This window comes from Castor canadensis, chromosome 11, assembly GCF_047511655.1.
Source record: "Castor canadensis chromosome 11, mCasCan1.hap1v2, whole genome shotgun sequence".
Lineage (NCBI taxonomy): Eukaryota > Metazoa > Chordata > Mammalia > Rodentia > Castoridae > Castor > Castor canadensis.
In genome coordinates, this window is record NC_133396.1 from 13,520,241 (window position 1) to 13,537,195 (window position 16,955).

The 16,955-nt window shown below is 42.8% G+C and overlaps 1 protein-coding gene across 3 annotated transcripts; it reads left to right on the top strand.

The window, feature by feature from the left end:
• Positions 1 to 1,753: 1,753 nt before the first annotated feature.
• On the top strand, positions 1,754 to 16,698 carry Mettl2a (methyltransferase 2A, tRNA N3-cytidine). 3 transcript variants are annotated; one of them, XM_020182109.2, is made up of 9 exons: positions 1,755 to 1,906; positions 2,114 to 2,205; positions 4,302 to 4,657; positions 5,651 to 5,700; positions 7,629 to 7,689; positions 9,836 to 9,975; positions 12,268 to 12,374; positions 13,984 to 14,049; positions 14,786 to 16,698. In XM_020182109.2, exons 1-9 carry the CDS (start codon positions 1,800 to 1,802, stop codon positions 14,938 to 14,940), a joined length of 1,134 nt encoding a protein of 377 aa, XP_020037698.2. In that variant the 5' UTR covers positions 1,755 to 1,799; the 3' UTR covers positions 14,941 to 16,698. The 3 variants fall into 3 exon arrangements, with proteins under 3 accessions (XP_020037700.2, XP_020037698.2, XP_020037702.1); XM_020182111.2 differs by lacking the exon at positions 13,984 to 14,049 and having other exon boundaries at positions 1,754 to 1,906; XM_020182113.2 differs by lacking the exon at positions 2,114 to 2,205 and having other exon boundaries at positions 1,759 to 1,906.
• The last annotated feature ends 257 nt before the right edge of the window (positions 16,699 to 16,955 follow it).

Genomic DNA, 16,955 nt, shown 5'->3' on the forward strand with positions numbered 1-16,955 from the left:
GGACACCAGGAACCTCACCCTGTCTGTGCCAAAGCACATACTTAAAACAGTCCAGAATTCCCACTAACTGGAACTGAATGAAAAGCATGAAGTAATTATCTACCCTTGTCCTGGGCCAACACCCAAGGTAATAATGCAGAGTAAGAGTTCTTTATACCTTTACAAATTTTCAATCTATGCCATCCACTGGGCTGGGAGAATTCTCATCACTCACCACCAGAGGGACCCTTAGCTCCTCTGAAACAGTATTCTCAGTATAGAGTTTGATAGCTCAGAGAACTCAGAGCTGCCTTCCAAACTACTTCAAAAAAAATTTAGACTTTTTAAAAGATGGAGAAAACTGAGTTGTACAGGACAACCAAGGATAACTGTGTAAACCCAAGTGTAGGACACATTAAAAAACTCCACAGGCGTCAGTGGCTTGTGCCTGTAATCCTAGCTACTTGAGAGGCAGAGATCAGGAAGACTGGTTCAAAGCCAGCCCTGGCAAATAGTCTGTGAAATCCCATCTCCAAAATAAGTGCATGCTTAAACAGCCCAGAATTCCCACTAACTAGAACTGAATGAAAAGCATGAAGTAATTAATTACCCTTGTCCTTGGCCAACACCCAAGGCAATAATGCAGAGTAAGAGTTCTTAACCTATACAATGCATCTGTGCACTTCTTGCACGCACTTGCAAGCACTTTACCACTGAGTCACACCTCCAGTCCCTGTTGTACATTTTAAATGGCTCTAATTATTGGAACTAATATAGCAACGCCAAAGGAAGACAGAATGTGCTCTTTACAAGAAAATATACACTGGGGTTGTTGGATGGGAACACTTAACTGTTTTGGGTGAGGGGAGAAAAAGGGTCCTTAGAGGAAACAACAAGATGTCAAAAATAAATATAAATCAACCACCATATCTGCAAACAGCTGGCCTTGAGAAAACATAGAAATCTTTGTATTTTGGAAAGGAGCTTTTTGTTCAAAATGTTTCAAAAGACCATGAGAATGGCAAAGGTGTTTTGTCTTCAAATAAAAGTACATGTTTTGTTTGTTTGTTTTTGCAGAACTGGGGCTTGAACTCAGGGCCTACATCTTTTTTTTGTGATGGGTTTTTTTTTTTTTAAGATAGGGTTTCGTGAACTACTTGCCTGGGGTGGCTTCAAACCACCATCCTCCTGATCGTATGTGTGCGCACACTTCCACAGTACGAGAAGCAGACTGTCAGTCCACGGTGGGTCTAGGTACCCTCATCCCTTTAAAGTGACTCATGCAATTCTAGCCACTTGGCTGAGATCTGGAGGATTGAAGTTCGAGGCCAGCAGGGGGAACTAGTTCATGAGACACCCCCCACCCGCCTCCATCTCCAAAATAACCACAGCAAAATGGACTGGAGGTGTGGCTCAAGCAGTACACCGCCTGCTTGGCAAACGCGAAGCCCTGAGTTCAAAACCCGGATCCCACAATAGATAAAGTTACTCAAGATTTTTCCGGTCTTCAAACTCGAGGGAAACGGGATTCCAGCATTAAGCTGGGACTCAAGTGGAACATCGCTCACTTTCTTCCCGGCCTGTTCGTCCACCAGCGCCTCCTCAGGGAGAAACAACGCGGGGGGAAATACTACCAGCTCGGCCCACTTCCCTGAGACCTGAACCCCAACTCCGGGCTGCGCCGCACCCCAGCCCGCGAAGCTCCGCGCCACCGCCTGCCCCGCCTCCTCTTTTCCCGCCGGGCGCCGGCCTTCCGGAAATGGGCGTGGCCCGCAGGACGTTAACGCGTTGCAGGAAGAAGGTCCTCTGGTTCCGGTGTCATGGCTGGCCCTTCTGAAGGTGCGCTTGTGGCTCCCGACGGGAAGAGGCAACAGTTCGGGAGCCGGTTCCTGACCGACCCGGCGCGCGTCTTCCACCACAATGCCTGGTAACTGCCCTCCCCTCGCGTGGCCTCAGCTCGCTGCGTCCGTTCCGCCGCTTCCACGCGCCCCGAGACGCCCCCTGACCACCGGCCGCGAATCCAGCTGCCCCGGCCTAGCGCTGCCCTCCCCAGCGAACGGCGCCGCGGGGCCAGCGACTCACCCTGCCCGCAGCTGGGACGCGGGCCCCTAAGCTGCCCGTTTGGTTTTCCCAGGGACAATGTGGAGTGGTCGGAAGAGCAGGCCGCGGCGGCAGAGAGGAAAGTGCAGGAGAACAGTACCCAGCGGGTGTGCCCCGAGAAGCAAGGTGGGCCCTCGAGTACCGGGGGCTCGTCCCCGAGAGGCTGGAGAGCCGCTCCCGCCGAGATCCTTTGTCACTGGCCCGAAGTAGAACGCGAGGGGGAGGGGACCAGCAAAGAGGGAAAGGGGCTGCTTTCCCCAAAAGCTTGGGGGCTTAGCAGGTGTTTTGGTTTTAGGGGTTTTCGCGGTCTTTATTTGGGGAGGGTAGCTTTGCCTTTATTATTTTCTAGTGATTGAATTTTTAGTCATGAAGGCTAGACCCTTACTGATGTGGTTGAACTATGGCAACCGTGTGGTCACGTGATGATCTCAGATGCTGTACTGTCTACATGAGTTACACTTTGCTCGACAGTTGCTATTGAAGGTAGATTTAAGTGAAAAGATTTTAAATATCGAGTGGAGAGGAGGTTAACTAGTGATTGTGAGTCTTCCTTGAGTGACGGGTTTGAGGATTTAGGACTTCTGCGGATGGATGAAGCTGTGTGGGGATAAGCCTGGTTAAAGAAAAAGAGGTCCCTCTGGAAGAGGATAAATTCACTGTAAAATATCCCTAGAGACTAAATCCAAGACTGGTTGGTCCTGTGTCCCAAGAGACAATTGAAAGAACCAGAAATCTGATAGTAATTCCACTGAAAGAGTTCTATACAATAAGATTCCCGTTACAAAATATTCGCCCTGCATAGTTTGACAGAGACAACATAAAGCAATGTGGAGTTGAAAGGGATTTTGAAAATCCTGTAGCCCAGTATTTTTTTACAGTTAAAGAAACTAGCCAGGCACAGTAGCACACATCTGTAGTCCTAGCTACATGGGAGGGTGAGGCAGGAGGATCACTTGAGTCCAGGAGTTCTCCCACTTGGGAATGTGGCCCAAGTGGGAGAACACTTGGCTATCATGTGCAGTGCCCTCAGTTCAATCCCCATTGTAAAAAAAGAGAGACTTGGACTATAGGACATTAAGTGCTTTGCCCTGCTACTCAGGAGGCAGAGACCAGGAGGATCATGGTTCGAAGCCAGCCCTGGACAAATAGTTTGCAAGACCCTATCTCAGAAACACTCATCTCAAAAAAGGGCTGGTGGAGTGGCTCAAGGTGTAGGCCCTGAGTTCAAATTCCAGTACTGCAAAAAAAAAAAAAAAAAAGAACCCTCACCTGCAGACTGTTTTGCATTGCCTATTTTCCTTTTAATCTTGTTTCCATTTTCACTATATTAGTAATACTGAATTCATCATTGAGCTCCACATACAAAAGAACCACAGACAGGAACATACTTAAAGTAAGAGCCACTTGGAGTTGAGCTCCACATACAAAAGAACCACAAACAGGAACATACTTAAAGAAGAGCTGCTTGGAGTTGGGTGCTGATGGGTCATGCCTATAATCCTGTCTAGTCTACTTGAGAGACTGAGATCAGGCGGCTCATGGTTCAAGCCCATCCTGGGCATATAGTTCATGAGACTCCATCTCCAAAATAACCAGAGCAGAATGGACTGGAGGTGTGGCTCAAGTGGTAGAGCGTCTTCCTTGTAAGCATGAAGCTCTTGAGTTTAAACCCCAGTCTCACCAAAAAAAAAAAAAAAAAAAAAGATGCTTGGGTGATAATCATTGCATTTACATGAGCAACCAAAAGAACCTGAGACATTTAGTTTTAGCAAAAGAAAATCTTTAGAGGGGAAAATAACTGCCTACAAATATAAAAAAAAAAAAAGTTGGTTTGTATGGCCCAGAGAAATATCTTTTGACTGGAAGTAATTGGACATGTTTTTGTCCAGACTTATATATAATGTGTGTGTTACTAGGGATTTGCTTAATTCTCCAATAGTCAAGGGCCATCCAAAGATGTTGAAGAATGATAGGTAGTAAGTTCCCTGTCTAATGGTTCAGGAAGAAGTAAGGCTCCCTGGAAATGAGAACTAGAGGACATTAACGTAAGATAATAGATGGCAGGACTAAATTAGTAGGCAGAAGTGCCTTTAGCTCTGAAACTAGCTCTACTTGAGAATGCTTTCAGTACAAAATGACATTTGGTGAAGTAAAATAATTAACATTGGATATAAGTAAAATATATCTAGAGACTAATTCTTAAAATTCTTAAATATTTACAGTTGATTATGAAATCAATGCCTGTAAGTACTGGAATGACTTCTACAAAATTCATGAAAATGGGTTTTTCAAGGATAGACACTGGCTTTTTACCGAATTCCCTGAGCTGGGACCTAGCCCAAACCAAAATCACATGAAGGATTTTGCCTTGGAAAACAAGAAGAGTGAAATCCCTGAATGTAGAAGCAGTGATAATGGACCTGGTTTAACAATAAAAGAGCATCAGAAGTGTTCTCCCAGCCTTGAGCATAAAAAACAGATGCTTCCTATGGAAGAAAATGTAACTCAGAAACTCAGTCGCCTGGAAATTTGTGCTGATGAGTTTGCTGGATCCTCAGCCACGTACCGAATACTTGAGGTAACCTTTTATTGTCCTGGTGATGCAGTTAGTGAAGCTGTTACATCGTGCACATGAAATAGATAGAAAGGCTAACCCAAAAATGTGTTCTATGTGGTAAAGCTGACTTCTATTGCCCTGGAATCACTTCCGTTATTTGAATTGCGAAAGTGCGTAGGTGAGTACCATAATGGAAATTCACAAATAGAGGACTATCCACCCCACTGGAAGCTGATTTGGGAGCTGGTTAGAAGGATTGAGTCTCTTGCTATGATCTATATGGTACTGGGGATCAAACCCAAAGCCTTGTACATGTTAGGCAAGTGCTCTACCACTGAACTGTACTCCTGGTACTCTGTGGTGTGATCTTAGATAAGCCCCTTTTCTTCCAGCTTACTGGCCTCATAGTTATTAGGCCATTGAGATAATGTATGTCAAATAACTAAGAACAATGTCTGGTACATGGTAAGCACTCAAATAAATGGATGCTGTTTTTATTATCACACACACCACCTATTTAGGATAGGGTTATTACCATGGTCCCCTTTTGTGAATTTTTCAACTCGGTCTGCTTTTCCAATAATAGTATAGGAAAGCTCAGTAAGAAAATGTTTTAGCTGGAGCACCATTTGCTATAACTCAAGTAGAAGAGGCAGCCTATGTCCTTTTTCTAGACCAGTTCATTCTGCTAATGAAATGCCCTGCTCCTGTTTTTTATGGTATATCTTTTCAGGGTCCATGAGGTCAGGATTGGAGAATTTCATGGTCTTTAGCTCTGGTCACTACACCTTCCCTAATACAATTAGACAGGATTATTTATTGTTGGTTATTGGTTATTTAAATTAATACTTTAATTAAGGATAGGGTATAGTGACACCTATAATCCCAGGACTACAGAGACTGAGGCAAGAGAATCATGACTTGGAGACCAGCCTAGGCTAGGCTACATAGTAAGACCCTGTCTCAAAAAAAAAAACTTTGATAGTATTAATAGCTATTAATTTCTATCTTCAGGTCGGTTGCGGTGTGGGAAACACAGTCTTTCCAATTCTGCAAACTAACAAGTAAGTATGTTGTCAAGTTTGTCTTCATGACAGCAGAGAGGTAGATTATAAGGAGTTTGAATGTCTACATTATCCATTTATGGGTTGTTTTAGTTTAACTTGATGTAGTTAGTTTAATTTGATGTCAGGGAAATTAGTGAAATTTAAAACCTGCTGCAGCATTAATATATAGTACTTTCCACTACAGTGCTTAAAAACATGTTTGTGTTCTATTTCTGTTCTCTCCTGAGCTCTGTGAAGAAGTCAGTGGCTAAGCTGTCATTGCTCCCATTGACCTACATGAAAGTGTCTCCAATTCAGATGAAAACACACTGCTTCTGTACTCCTGCACATAGAACACTTCTGATACCAGATATATGGAGGTTTCCCCACACTGGCCAAATCTCCACCACCAGCCAGGTGCCCTGCAATTCAATTCTGAGACTGTCTACCTAGAGTAAACATCAAATCCCACAAGTTAAGGACCTATCCCCATTAGACTATCCCCACTTCAAATGCTAATTGCAAATTTGGGCCTCCCACACTTCTAACTGTGGGCTATTAATTATATCAGGAGTCCCACACCCCCTCTTGGGTTTGATAATTTCCTGGAGTTGCTCATAGAACTCAAGGAAATACTTTACCTTTGCATGATAATTATATAGGGTATTATAAAAGAGAGATACAGGATAAGGTCTGAAAGTTCCAGAATTGAGGACTAGACCCCATGGGATACACCTTCCTTACCAGTACCCTCCAGCCTGAGGGTGTGTTCGCAAACCCATAAGCTCAGCAGGAGTCTTTACAGAACTTGGTCTCCATCCCCTTCCTGGAAGGATGGTAGAGAGCAGTGAAAATTGGAACCCTCTTATCACTTGATACTTTTTGCTGGCCTTCCTGAGAATACCTATAGGCCCCACTCCAAGTTACCTTGTTAACATAAATTCAGTTTGATTTCAAAAGGACTTTACAAATAACAAAAGACTAGTAGGTCACTCAAGAAATTTGTATAATTTTTATTTATTTACTTTTTTGGTTGGGTGAGCAGGGGAGGAGAGACGAGGAATGCTGGGGATTGAATTCAGGGCCTCTCACTTGCTAAGCAGGCACTCATCGCTTGAGCCGCTCTACCAGCCCCTGCCAGCCCTCTTAACTTTTTTTTGATAGTGAATTCTGAAGTTAGACATTTTATATTTTGGTGTCTTCTGAATAGTGTCTCATAATTGAAAGCAATTTTAGTAGTTATTAATATCAACTTAATGCTTTTTATATTACTAGCTTGTGTTAGGACAATAAAAATGTAATGGAGGGGGTGAACTTGTTCAAGTTACACTTTACACAGGTATGGAGTTATCACAATGAAATCCCCTCATATTAATATATGATAAATCAAAAAGAACATTGGGAATAACAAAGTAAACAGAGGGGTTTGCCATTCCTTTTTGTCTCCCCCACATTTAGGATAATAACCAACACATTGTGAACCTTCCATGAGTATTTGGTGAATGAGTAAGTACGAGATGTGATCTCTGTTGTCATACCACTCCATATGGTGGGAGCAGGCAGGCAGACACAATTGTGTTCCTAGCATGGAACTAGAGCCATGGACCTCAGAGAGAACATGCAGGAGTGCTCATGGTGCCATATAGCAGGACTTGATAAGAAGCCAAAACAAGATTTCTATAGGTGGAGAAAGAGAAAAAGACATTGTTCTGAAATTCGCTGATTGTTTGATGAACTTAGTATTAGCCATATCTGTAGAGATTAAATGGGATATAGATTTTTTTTTTTTAAGGATCTTAACCAAATTGTAATATGTTGTGACAGACAGGTACATGTTCTTTGAGCCTGTAAGTATTTTTTTGCCATTTGATGTTCTAACTCTGCTATACTAGATGTAATCCAGTTTGTAACCTAATTATCCTGTCATTTTTTTCTGCCCATTTCAGTGACCCAGGCCTCTTTGTTTACTGTTGTGATTTTTCTTCCACAGCTATAGAACTGGTCCAGGTAAGTACAGTGACTCGTACCAGTAATTTTCAGTGATTAAAGGAAAAGGGGTCTCCTAAAAATCAAGGCACTAATTGTATTCTTTTTTAAAAGGAAAAGATTCACTGAAACAGACTGGAAAAGATGTCATACATCAAGCCAAGCAGCTGGCTGGTGATAATCTTGCTGCCCCATCCTTCTGTCACATCACCCTCAAGTTCAGGGTGCTGATCTCATTACCTGGTGCCCATTTGTTTGTTTGTTTGTTTTTTTCAGACCAGCTTTCTCCAATTTTGTGCTTGACCCAGACCTTCTTGCCCCTCCCAGTCCTATCTAAGTCTGCCCAGTTCAGGTGTTCACGGAATCTCACCAGAAAGACTCCCAATTCCAGAATCCTAGGAAACAGTCTGGGCCACTGAGCCCAGCTGATCAGTCAGCTCACTTGCCTCTTTGATTCATCTGTTGTCAATGAAAAACAAAGTTACAGTTTGGAGAAAAAGAACATGGATAGGGATGATGCTCTAAAATGTCATTATTATGCATGACGCTCCTAGCGTAGGAGTAAAGGAACTGGTAGTTCTGTCTTTCAGAAGTAAGTTCATTCTTATAACTCTGGCCAAGATGAAAACTGAGAATTATCTTTACTTAATTTTATGATACCAAAATATAGGTTAAATTTTCTACATCTTAAAAAAAATTTTTCCTGAATAATTCTATGGTTGTAATATTCTATAGTTAGGAGTTTATTTTGTCTTTCTGCTTATGAAGTTTCTTTTTTTATTTTTTACTGGGAGTTGAACTCAGGGCCTAAACTTTGAGCCCCTCTACCAGCCCTTTTTTGTGATGGATTTTTCTGAGATAGGGTTTCTCAAACTGTTTGCTCAGGCTAGCTTCAAACTGAGATCCTGATCTCTGCCTCCTGATGACAGGCATGAACCACCAGCGCCTATCAGCTTATGAAGTTTCTTGTTGGTCACTTGCTTTCCTGATCATTCTCTAATCTTCAGATCTGACTTCATGCATGGGAAGTATAGAAAGTACATCAAAAGAAAGAATAAAGCCGGGTACTGGTGGCTCACTTCTATAATCCTAGCTACTTGAGAGGCTGAGATTAGGAGGATCATGGTTCAGGAGATCGCCATCTCCAAAATATTCAGAGCAAAATGGACTGGAGGTGTGGCTCAAACAGTAGAAGTGCCTGCTTCACCAGTGTGAAGCCCTGAGTTCAAACCCATCCTACCAAAAAAGAACGAAAGAAAGGAAGGGAAGGGGAGAAAGAGAAGGGAGGAAGAGAGGAAAGGGTTGGTGGTACATGCCTGTAACACCTGCAGACCTGAGTTCAGACCCCAGTCTTAAGGGAGAAAGAAGGGAAGGAGGGAGGACAGGGGAAAAGAAAGTAATACTGGGCTGGTGGCATATGTCTGTAACCCTAGCACTTGAGAGACTGAGGCAGGAGGATTGCAAGTTCAAGGCCAGCCTTGACTACATAACAAGACTCAAAAAAGAAGGAACCAGGCATGTGAGGTTTTTGTTATTTTTTGGGGGGGTGGGGTTAGGGTCTGTTATGTTTTGTTTTTGTGGTGCTGGGGATCAAACCTAGGGCTTTGTGCATGCTACGCAGTGCTCTATCCCCAGCCCTGGATTCTTGTTTGTTTTTGGTGGTACTAGGGTTTGAACTCAGCCTCATGAATTAAGCTGTGCCACTTGAACCACATCCCCACAGCCCTTTATTTTTCAGATAGTATCTCACATTTTTTTACCTGGGGCTGGCCTCAGACCATAAATCTATAGCCTCATACCTAGCTGGAGCCACATGCACATGTCACCATACCTGGCTTATTGATTAAGATAGAAATCTTGCCGACTTGTTTTTGCCCAGGCTGGCCTCAAACTCAAAATCATCCTCCCTGTGGCTCTCAAGTTCTGAAATTGGAGGTGTGTACCACTATACTTGCAGTAATGTTCCCTTTTTAAGGTACCAGTTAGATTCCACAGGGTCTTCCCTAGGTGGTTCTAATTCTGTGAATATCCCTAGAAAACCTCATGCTGTGGTGATTAGAAATGAGTCCCTCTGCTGTGAGTAGCAGCAGTGACAGCAAAGAACACAAGCTGCTCTCCGGGCAGTGTGCACATTTTCTGACCCATTTGTCTCCCCTCCTATCTGCAGACAAATTCAGCATATGATCCTGCCCGCTGTTTTGCCTTTGTTCACGATCTGTGTGATGAAGACCAGAGTTACCCAGTCCCTCAAGACAGCCTTGATGTCATCGTTCTCATATTTGTTCTTTCAGCAGTTGTTCCAGACAAGTAAGTTTTAGGTACCACAGCCAGTAGTCTAACAAAGACAAAGCTTTGGACAAAGACCATGAATTATGGTTGGATCCTAAATAAAAAGGATTTTCATTAGGTTCTAATCACCATGAACAAACCACACATCGACAGTCTTTGATGTTCACCTTCCGTTTTCAGCCTCTAACCTTCCACCTGGTATCAGGAAACATCTCATTATTAGTCTTAAATGCTTGAAATAAAAGTAAAATGTTTTGTTTAGTTTCTGAGTAGTGGTACCGGGGTTTAAATTCAGTTCCTTATGCTTGCTAGGCAGGTGCTCTACCACTAGAGCCATGCCTTAGCCCTTTACAATTTGATTATTATTTTTGATATAGGGTCTCACATTTATGCCCAGGCTGGCCTGGACTACAATCCTCCTATTTAAGTTTTCCTGAGTAGCTGAAATGACAGGCACATGCCACTGCACCCAGCTTTTATTGGTTGAGATGGGGCGGGGGCGGGGGGGGGGGGTCTCAAGAATTTTTTGCCTGGCTGACCTCAAACTGCAGTCCACCCAATCTCCACCTCCTGAGTAGCTAGGATTACAGGTGTGAGCCACCACACCTTGCAAAACAAGGCTATTAATAACAAAATTTATGTTGAAGGTCAACTGGCATGTCCTCTGAAATACAGAATTTCATAAAACTAGGTTTATGCTATACCATAAAAGATGCCATTAAAACTTCATGTGCAGGGGAATAGGAGTATTACCATGTGAGAGGCCCTGGGTTCAGTCCCTGAACTATGAAAGAATAAAGAACCAAGTGCAATAGTGCATGCCTGTAGTCCCAGCTACTTGGGAGGTTGAGGTGGAGGGATCACTTGAGCCCAGGAGTTCAAGGCCAGCCTGGCCAACATAGCAAGACTAAAAACAAAACCTCGTTTGTTCCAGGCAGCCAGTAGTCCTGTGAAACTGCTGTTCCAAGGAAGCAGAGTCAGAAAGAAGGCTAAGGGATTCAGGCTCCATCAACTTTTCCAAAGAAGCCCTTGACCCTGCCTGACTCCAGTGAGTCAAGAGGCAAGAAGTTTGGCATGTACCAATGTTTGGGCAGAACACACCCCTGAAATCATGATCTTGGTATAGATTCAGAGACCTCAAACATCTACTCTGAACATCCAAGCTAATGGATGATGAGGCAGTTAGTGTTAGAGGACAAAGTAAGCGGGTGTCAGAACACCACATCACGTGACAAGATAACAAGGACCAAGTGCTAGCTCCATAGGGCAGGAGCTTTAAGTGACAGTCTTCTAGCCCAACTCTCTTCAGTTAGCTTTGAAGTCCTCTGACCTGACAGAGTAATTGTGAGACTTTGAGATGGTTTTTAGAAGTTTGTAGCTTGTATACTTTAGAAGTATAATCCTGGACCAAGACTTTTGGAGTCTCCTGAATCAACCTTCTGTCACTATAACAAATACTGAGATAACAAGATTAATAAAGAAAAAAGGTTTATTTTGGCTCATGTTTTAGAGGTTCCAGTCCATGATTGGTTGGCTTTTAGGCCTGCAGCAGGATGGTGGGAATCTGTGGCTGAGAAGAAAAACTCCCCTAATAACCAGAAGGTGAAAACAGGAAGAGGAAGGCACTAGGATCCCCAGTCGCCTTCCATGGCTTGTCCCCAGTGACCTAAAGACTTCTTACTAGGCCCCATCTCTTAAAAGTTTTCACCACCTCCCAGTTGCACCACACAGGCACCAGACCTTGAGCTTATGGGCCTTGGGGGGCATTGCAGAGTCAGGGAAGAATGCAGTCGTAATTGTGAAGCACTCCATCTGTGGTACTCACTCACATGCTGATTGTTCACCACATAAACTGTAAGGGTGGTTGTTTGTGGGGGTCAGGATCTTGTTAAGAGCTCAGGCTGGCCTGGAACTCATGATCCTCCTGTCTCAGCCTCTGAGTGCTAGGATTGCAGGCAGGCATCACCACACCCAGCAACTGTTAAGTTCTTGAAAACAAGTCTTCATTTAAGAAACACACAGTCTGCATTGATAGAGCTCAGGTCTAGTAGGGCAGCTGAGTCACTAGCAGTTCCCACAGTGGATAGTCATAGAGGCACTGAGCCAGTTGAAGAACATGAGGCATTTACCACCATGGAGCCCCACAACAGAGCAGGTTGTCCTGGGGTCTCTTCTGACAGAATAAAGGCCAGAGGAACTGCGTTTCCATGTTGGTATGTCAGTTAGGAAGTCTGTGGCTTCTTGGAATATGCTACAAGGAAAAGGAACCCTGTCCCTAAGAAGACCTAATCTTCATTTCCTGCCCCACAGGATGCAGAAAGCTATCAGCAGGCTGAGCAGACTTCTGAAGCCTGGAGGGATGATGCTTCTGCGAGATTATGGCCGCTATGACATGGCTCAGCTTCGGTTCAAAAAAGGTATTTTGCCACTGTAATCAACTCGAAATACATGTTAGTGGAAAGAAACTCCAGAATTAGAGCCATTTTTTGGAAGATTATTTAAGAGGTTTGTAAAATCTAGGTATTAAGATCTTTTAAAAGCCAGGTGCTGGTGATCACGATTGTAATCCTTAGAAGGCAGAGATCCGGAGGATCTCAGTTCAAAGCCAGCCTGGGCAATTAGTTCTCAAGACCCTATCTTGAAAATACCCTTCACAAAAAAGGGCAGGTGGAATGGTTTAAGGTATAGGCCCTGAATTCAAATTCCAGTACCACAAAGAAAAAAGATCTTTTAAAGTCAACTGCTTTAGAAGAGCTATATTTAGACATTTAATTACATAAATTGTAATTTTCATTTAGAGGTTAGAAGAGAGGCCAGACATGGTTCTTATGCCTATAAACCTGGTACTTGGAGACTAAGATTGGGAGACTGAGGTTCAAGGCCAGCTCAGACAAATAGATCGAGAGACCCCCCATCTCCAAAATAACCAGAGCAAAATGGACTAAAGGCATGGCTCAAGTGGTAGAGTGCCTGCTTTGCAGGCCTGAAGCCCTGAGTTCAAACCCCAGCCCCACCAAAAAAAAGATCCATGACCCATCCAAAAAAAACAAGCTATTCACAAAAGAGCATATTTAAATGAGCAATAGGTAAAACTTCACAGAGAGAAAAATAAAAAGAGAATCCTTAATGCTATTGCTGTCCAATTCAAAGAAAGAGGTACACTCCTCCATGTCTAGTGGAAATATTGTTACAACCTTTTTAAGCACCCTGGTATTGTTTATTCAATCCCGTGGTCTTTGGGGAAATCATTCACCAGCATAATATATATACAAAATCACAACTGAATGCTGTGGATAGAGTGACGTGTGCTGTCCCTAAGATGGTCAAATCATTGGTCTTAGAGATTTCCATTCTGTATCACTATGTGAGAAAACCAATGACTACGTGATTATTTAAACCTGATCCTGTAAATAGCAGTCCCTGGAAGAAAATGTGATTGTATATACATTCAGGAAGGTGTAGAAGGATTATATGCCAGGGTGTAAAACCAGTGGGATTAACAGTGTGCACAATAAAAACAATATGAGTTGTCACATAGATAAATGTGCATATGTACATAAGGAGAGATGTGCAAGAGAACAGTCACCAGAATTGTTACGGTGACTCTGTATGCTTTTATTAAACTCAGTTTTGCTGCTTGGTTATTTTTCTTTTTCTTTCTTTTAATCATCCTATTACAGCTGTACTGAGGATACATTGTAACATTTACAAAAGTGCTTACAATATTTCTTGGGTCAAATTTAATCAGGGAGGTGAAAAAATAATGTTTTTTTTTTTAATCAAAGAATTCTAAACACAGAGCTAAGAATCACATGAACCTTACGTTGAAGCCCCCCACAGAGCTGCTCTTCTCCAAAGCTCTATTCCTTTGTGGGAGAGAAATTCACATTCCTGCAAATTAGCAGGTGTCACAAGAAAGGAGTCTGTTCTCCACCTGAGAATTCTGTATTCATGAATAGTCTATTAGAGATGAAACTCAAAAAGGTGATTAACCCTTTTTCTGATTATTATCATGCCATTCTCTAGGTCAGTGTCTCTCTGGAAATTTCTATGTGAGAGGTGATGGTACCAGAGTTTACTTCTTTACACAAGGTATGAAAAAGATCATCTTTTTGCTAAAGGTATCCAAAATAACAGGTCAGATAAGTGGCCTTCCTTGTACTTTCAGAAGGAAGATCATGTGGCCCCTCTACCTTGCAGGCTGCCTTTCTTCTGCGAGTCCCCTTCCCTCACCCTGAACCTCACTGTCCCCAGACAACCCTGGCTCATGATGGTCTTCAGTCCACTCCTTGCTCTGCTCTCCCTTTCTGTCATTTTGTCCAAAATGGGAACCTCACCTTTTTGCAAGACTCATCTCCAGCCTGGCCTGACTCACCATCTCCACCAGACTGGGCCCAGGGTGAATTGTTTCCGCTGGCTCCAGGTCTGATCTAAAGCTGTTCTCCTCTATTGCCTGCTCTGTCCACAAACTGTGTCCTCCACAGTGCTTTGGGATACTCTGTTCCTGGGCCACGTACTTTAAGCCTTTGGCTAAACCAATAAAAGTTCTTTCCTAAAACACCGCTGTGATATCTACCTATGTAGATTTTTACATACAATTTTTGTTTTGTTTTGTTTTTTTGTTTTGGAACAGGGTCTCACTATGTAGCCCAGACTGGCCTTGAATTTACAATCCACCTGCCTCATGCTCATGAGTGCTGTAATTACAGCTGTGTACCACCATGCCTAACTAAATATTCATATATAATTAAATATAATTTTAAGGAATTTTTAGAGCCCTGCAGAGGCTTTTTTTTAAATAACTAAATATCTTCTCTTTCCAAACCAGATGAGCTGGACACACTTTTTACTACTGCAGGACTGGAAAAGGTGCAGAACCTGGTGGATCGCCGATTGCAAGTGAACCGAGGAAAACAGCTGACCATGTACCGAGTCTGGATTCAGTGCAAATACAGAAAGCCTCTTATGCCCAACACCAGCTGAGAGGCACCTGCTCCTGACATGGCACAAGCTCTTTCTGTTTCAGGGCTTTTTTCTAAGAGCATCCATAAATGGTGCTTGCCAATGTTGGATAGTTTAATAATTCAAACAAAGCCAGGCACACTGGTGGCTCATGCCTATAATCCTGGCTACTTAGGAGGCTAAGATTGGGAGGATCATTTCGAGACCAGCCTGACCTCCATCTCCAAAATAACCAGCACAAATGGACCAGAGATGTGGCTCAAGTGGTAGAGCACCCACTTTGTAAGCACAAAGCCCTGAGTTCAAACTCCAGTACCAAAAAAAAAAAAAAGATCCTAATTCTAAACCCACAAAAAAAATACTTTTTATCAAGATCAATGATTGTTTTTTATTTGTAAAGCCTATTAATATATACTTTTCTCAAGTTCTTTGTGTTTTCAATCTGCCTTGATATTTTGTAACAATAACTGATAAATTTTAATAACAAATTTTGTACATAGGAATAACAAATTTAAAAACAAGGATTGGGCCAGTCACGTGGCTCATATTGTTATCCCAGCTACTTGGGAGACAGAAATCAGGAGGAAGACAGTTTGCGTCTAACACAGGCAGAAAATGAGACCTAGCACAACCAATAAAAATGCTGGATATAGCCGGGTGCTGGTGGCTCATGCCTGTAATCCTAGCTATTCAGGAGGCAGAGATCAGGAGGATTGTGGTTCAAAGCCACCCCAGGTAAATAGTTCCACGAGACTCTATCTCAAGAGCTGGTGGAGTGGCTCAAGGTGTAGGCCCTGAGTTCAAGCCCTGGTACCACAAAAAAAAAAGTTGATGTGGTGGGACGTACCTGTCACCCCAGCTATACCAGTAGGCATAAATAGGAGGATGACTGTCCAGGCCAGCCCAGCCAGAAATGAGAGACCCAATTCAAAAAATAGCTAAAGCAAAAAGGACTGGAGATGTGGCTCAAGTGGAAGGGCACCTGCCAAGCAAGCACAAGGCCCTGAGTTCAAACTCTAGTACTGTAAAAAAAAAAAAAATAATAACAAGGATTGCCTGGGATGTAGCTCAATGGTAGAGTGCATGCTTAGCATACACAAGGCTCTGGAGTTTGATCGCCAGCACCAAAAAAAAAAAAAAGAATTTATTCCCATGTGAAAATGTTACATACGACTAGTGTTAATTGACTATAAATTGCATTAAATTATTTGAGAATTCCAACATCCAGGCTGGAGCAATTGCAGTTGATACATACAAAGATGACTGAAGGTTTTTGGGTTTTTTGGTACTAGGGTTTGAATGCTTGCTAGGCAAGCATTCTACCATTTGAGCCACTCCACCAGCCCATGGGTCTCTTAAATCATGGGGAAACAAGTGACACAAACCTGCAGCCCCCATATTCAGGAGGCTGAGGCAGAATTTCAAGTTCAAGGCCAGTCAGGGCTACATAGCAAGACCCTGTCAAAAAAAAGAAAGCAGGATGCTGGTGGCTACGCCTATAATTGTAGCTACTCAGGAGGCAGAGGCAAGAGAATTGAGGTTTGAAGCCAGCCTGCATAGTTCATGAGAACTTATCTCTTAAAAAACACGTCACAAAAAGGGCTGGTGGAGCAGCTCAAGGTGGAAGCCCTGAGTTCAAGCCTCCGTACCACAAAAAACCAAAATGGTATCCTTGATAAGTAATTTCTCTAGGGCTCCACTTTAATTCTCTGGAATTTTAAGCACTGTTCCCCATCTAGTTGTCTAAAGAATTAAAAGTTTATTTGCTTTTAGAAAAAATTGTCTTTGGTGCTCCTAAATGTTTGACACAAAAGGAATAGAACTTACTGATGTTAGCCGCATCACTTCCCTTGTGAACACACACGTCGTCCGTGTGATTATCACTTTTACCTCTTCCCTCTTGATAATCATGGTTAGAGGGAATATTCTTAATTTTAGCAAACAAGGAGTTCTCAGTTCTTCATACCCACCTCTTAGATTTTACCTTAATGTTCTTAATAGTCTTAAAATTATTTTATTATTGTACCTATGCATGT

Bases quoted from the DNA above. Each gene is read 5' to 3' on its own strand.
- Mettl2a (XM_020182109.2), top strand. From the start codon at position 1,800: ATGGCTGGCCCTTCTGAAGGTGCGCTTGTGGCTCCCGACGGGAAGAGG. The intron at 1,907-2,113 runs GTAACTGCCCTC...TGGTTTTCCCAG, and splicing joins GTCTTCCACCACAATGCCTG to GGACAATGTGGAGTGGTCGG. The intron at 14,050-14,785 runs GTATGAAAAAGA...TTTCCAAACCAG, and splicing joins AGTTTACTTCTTTACACAAG to ATGAGCTGGACACACTTTTT.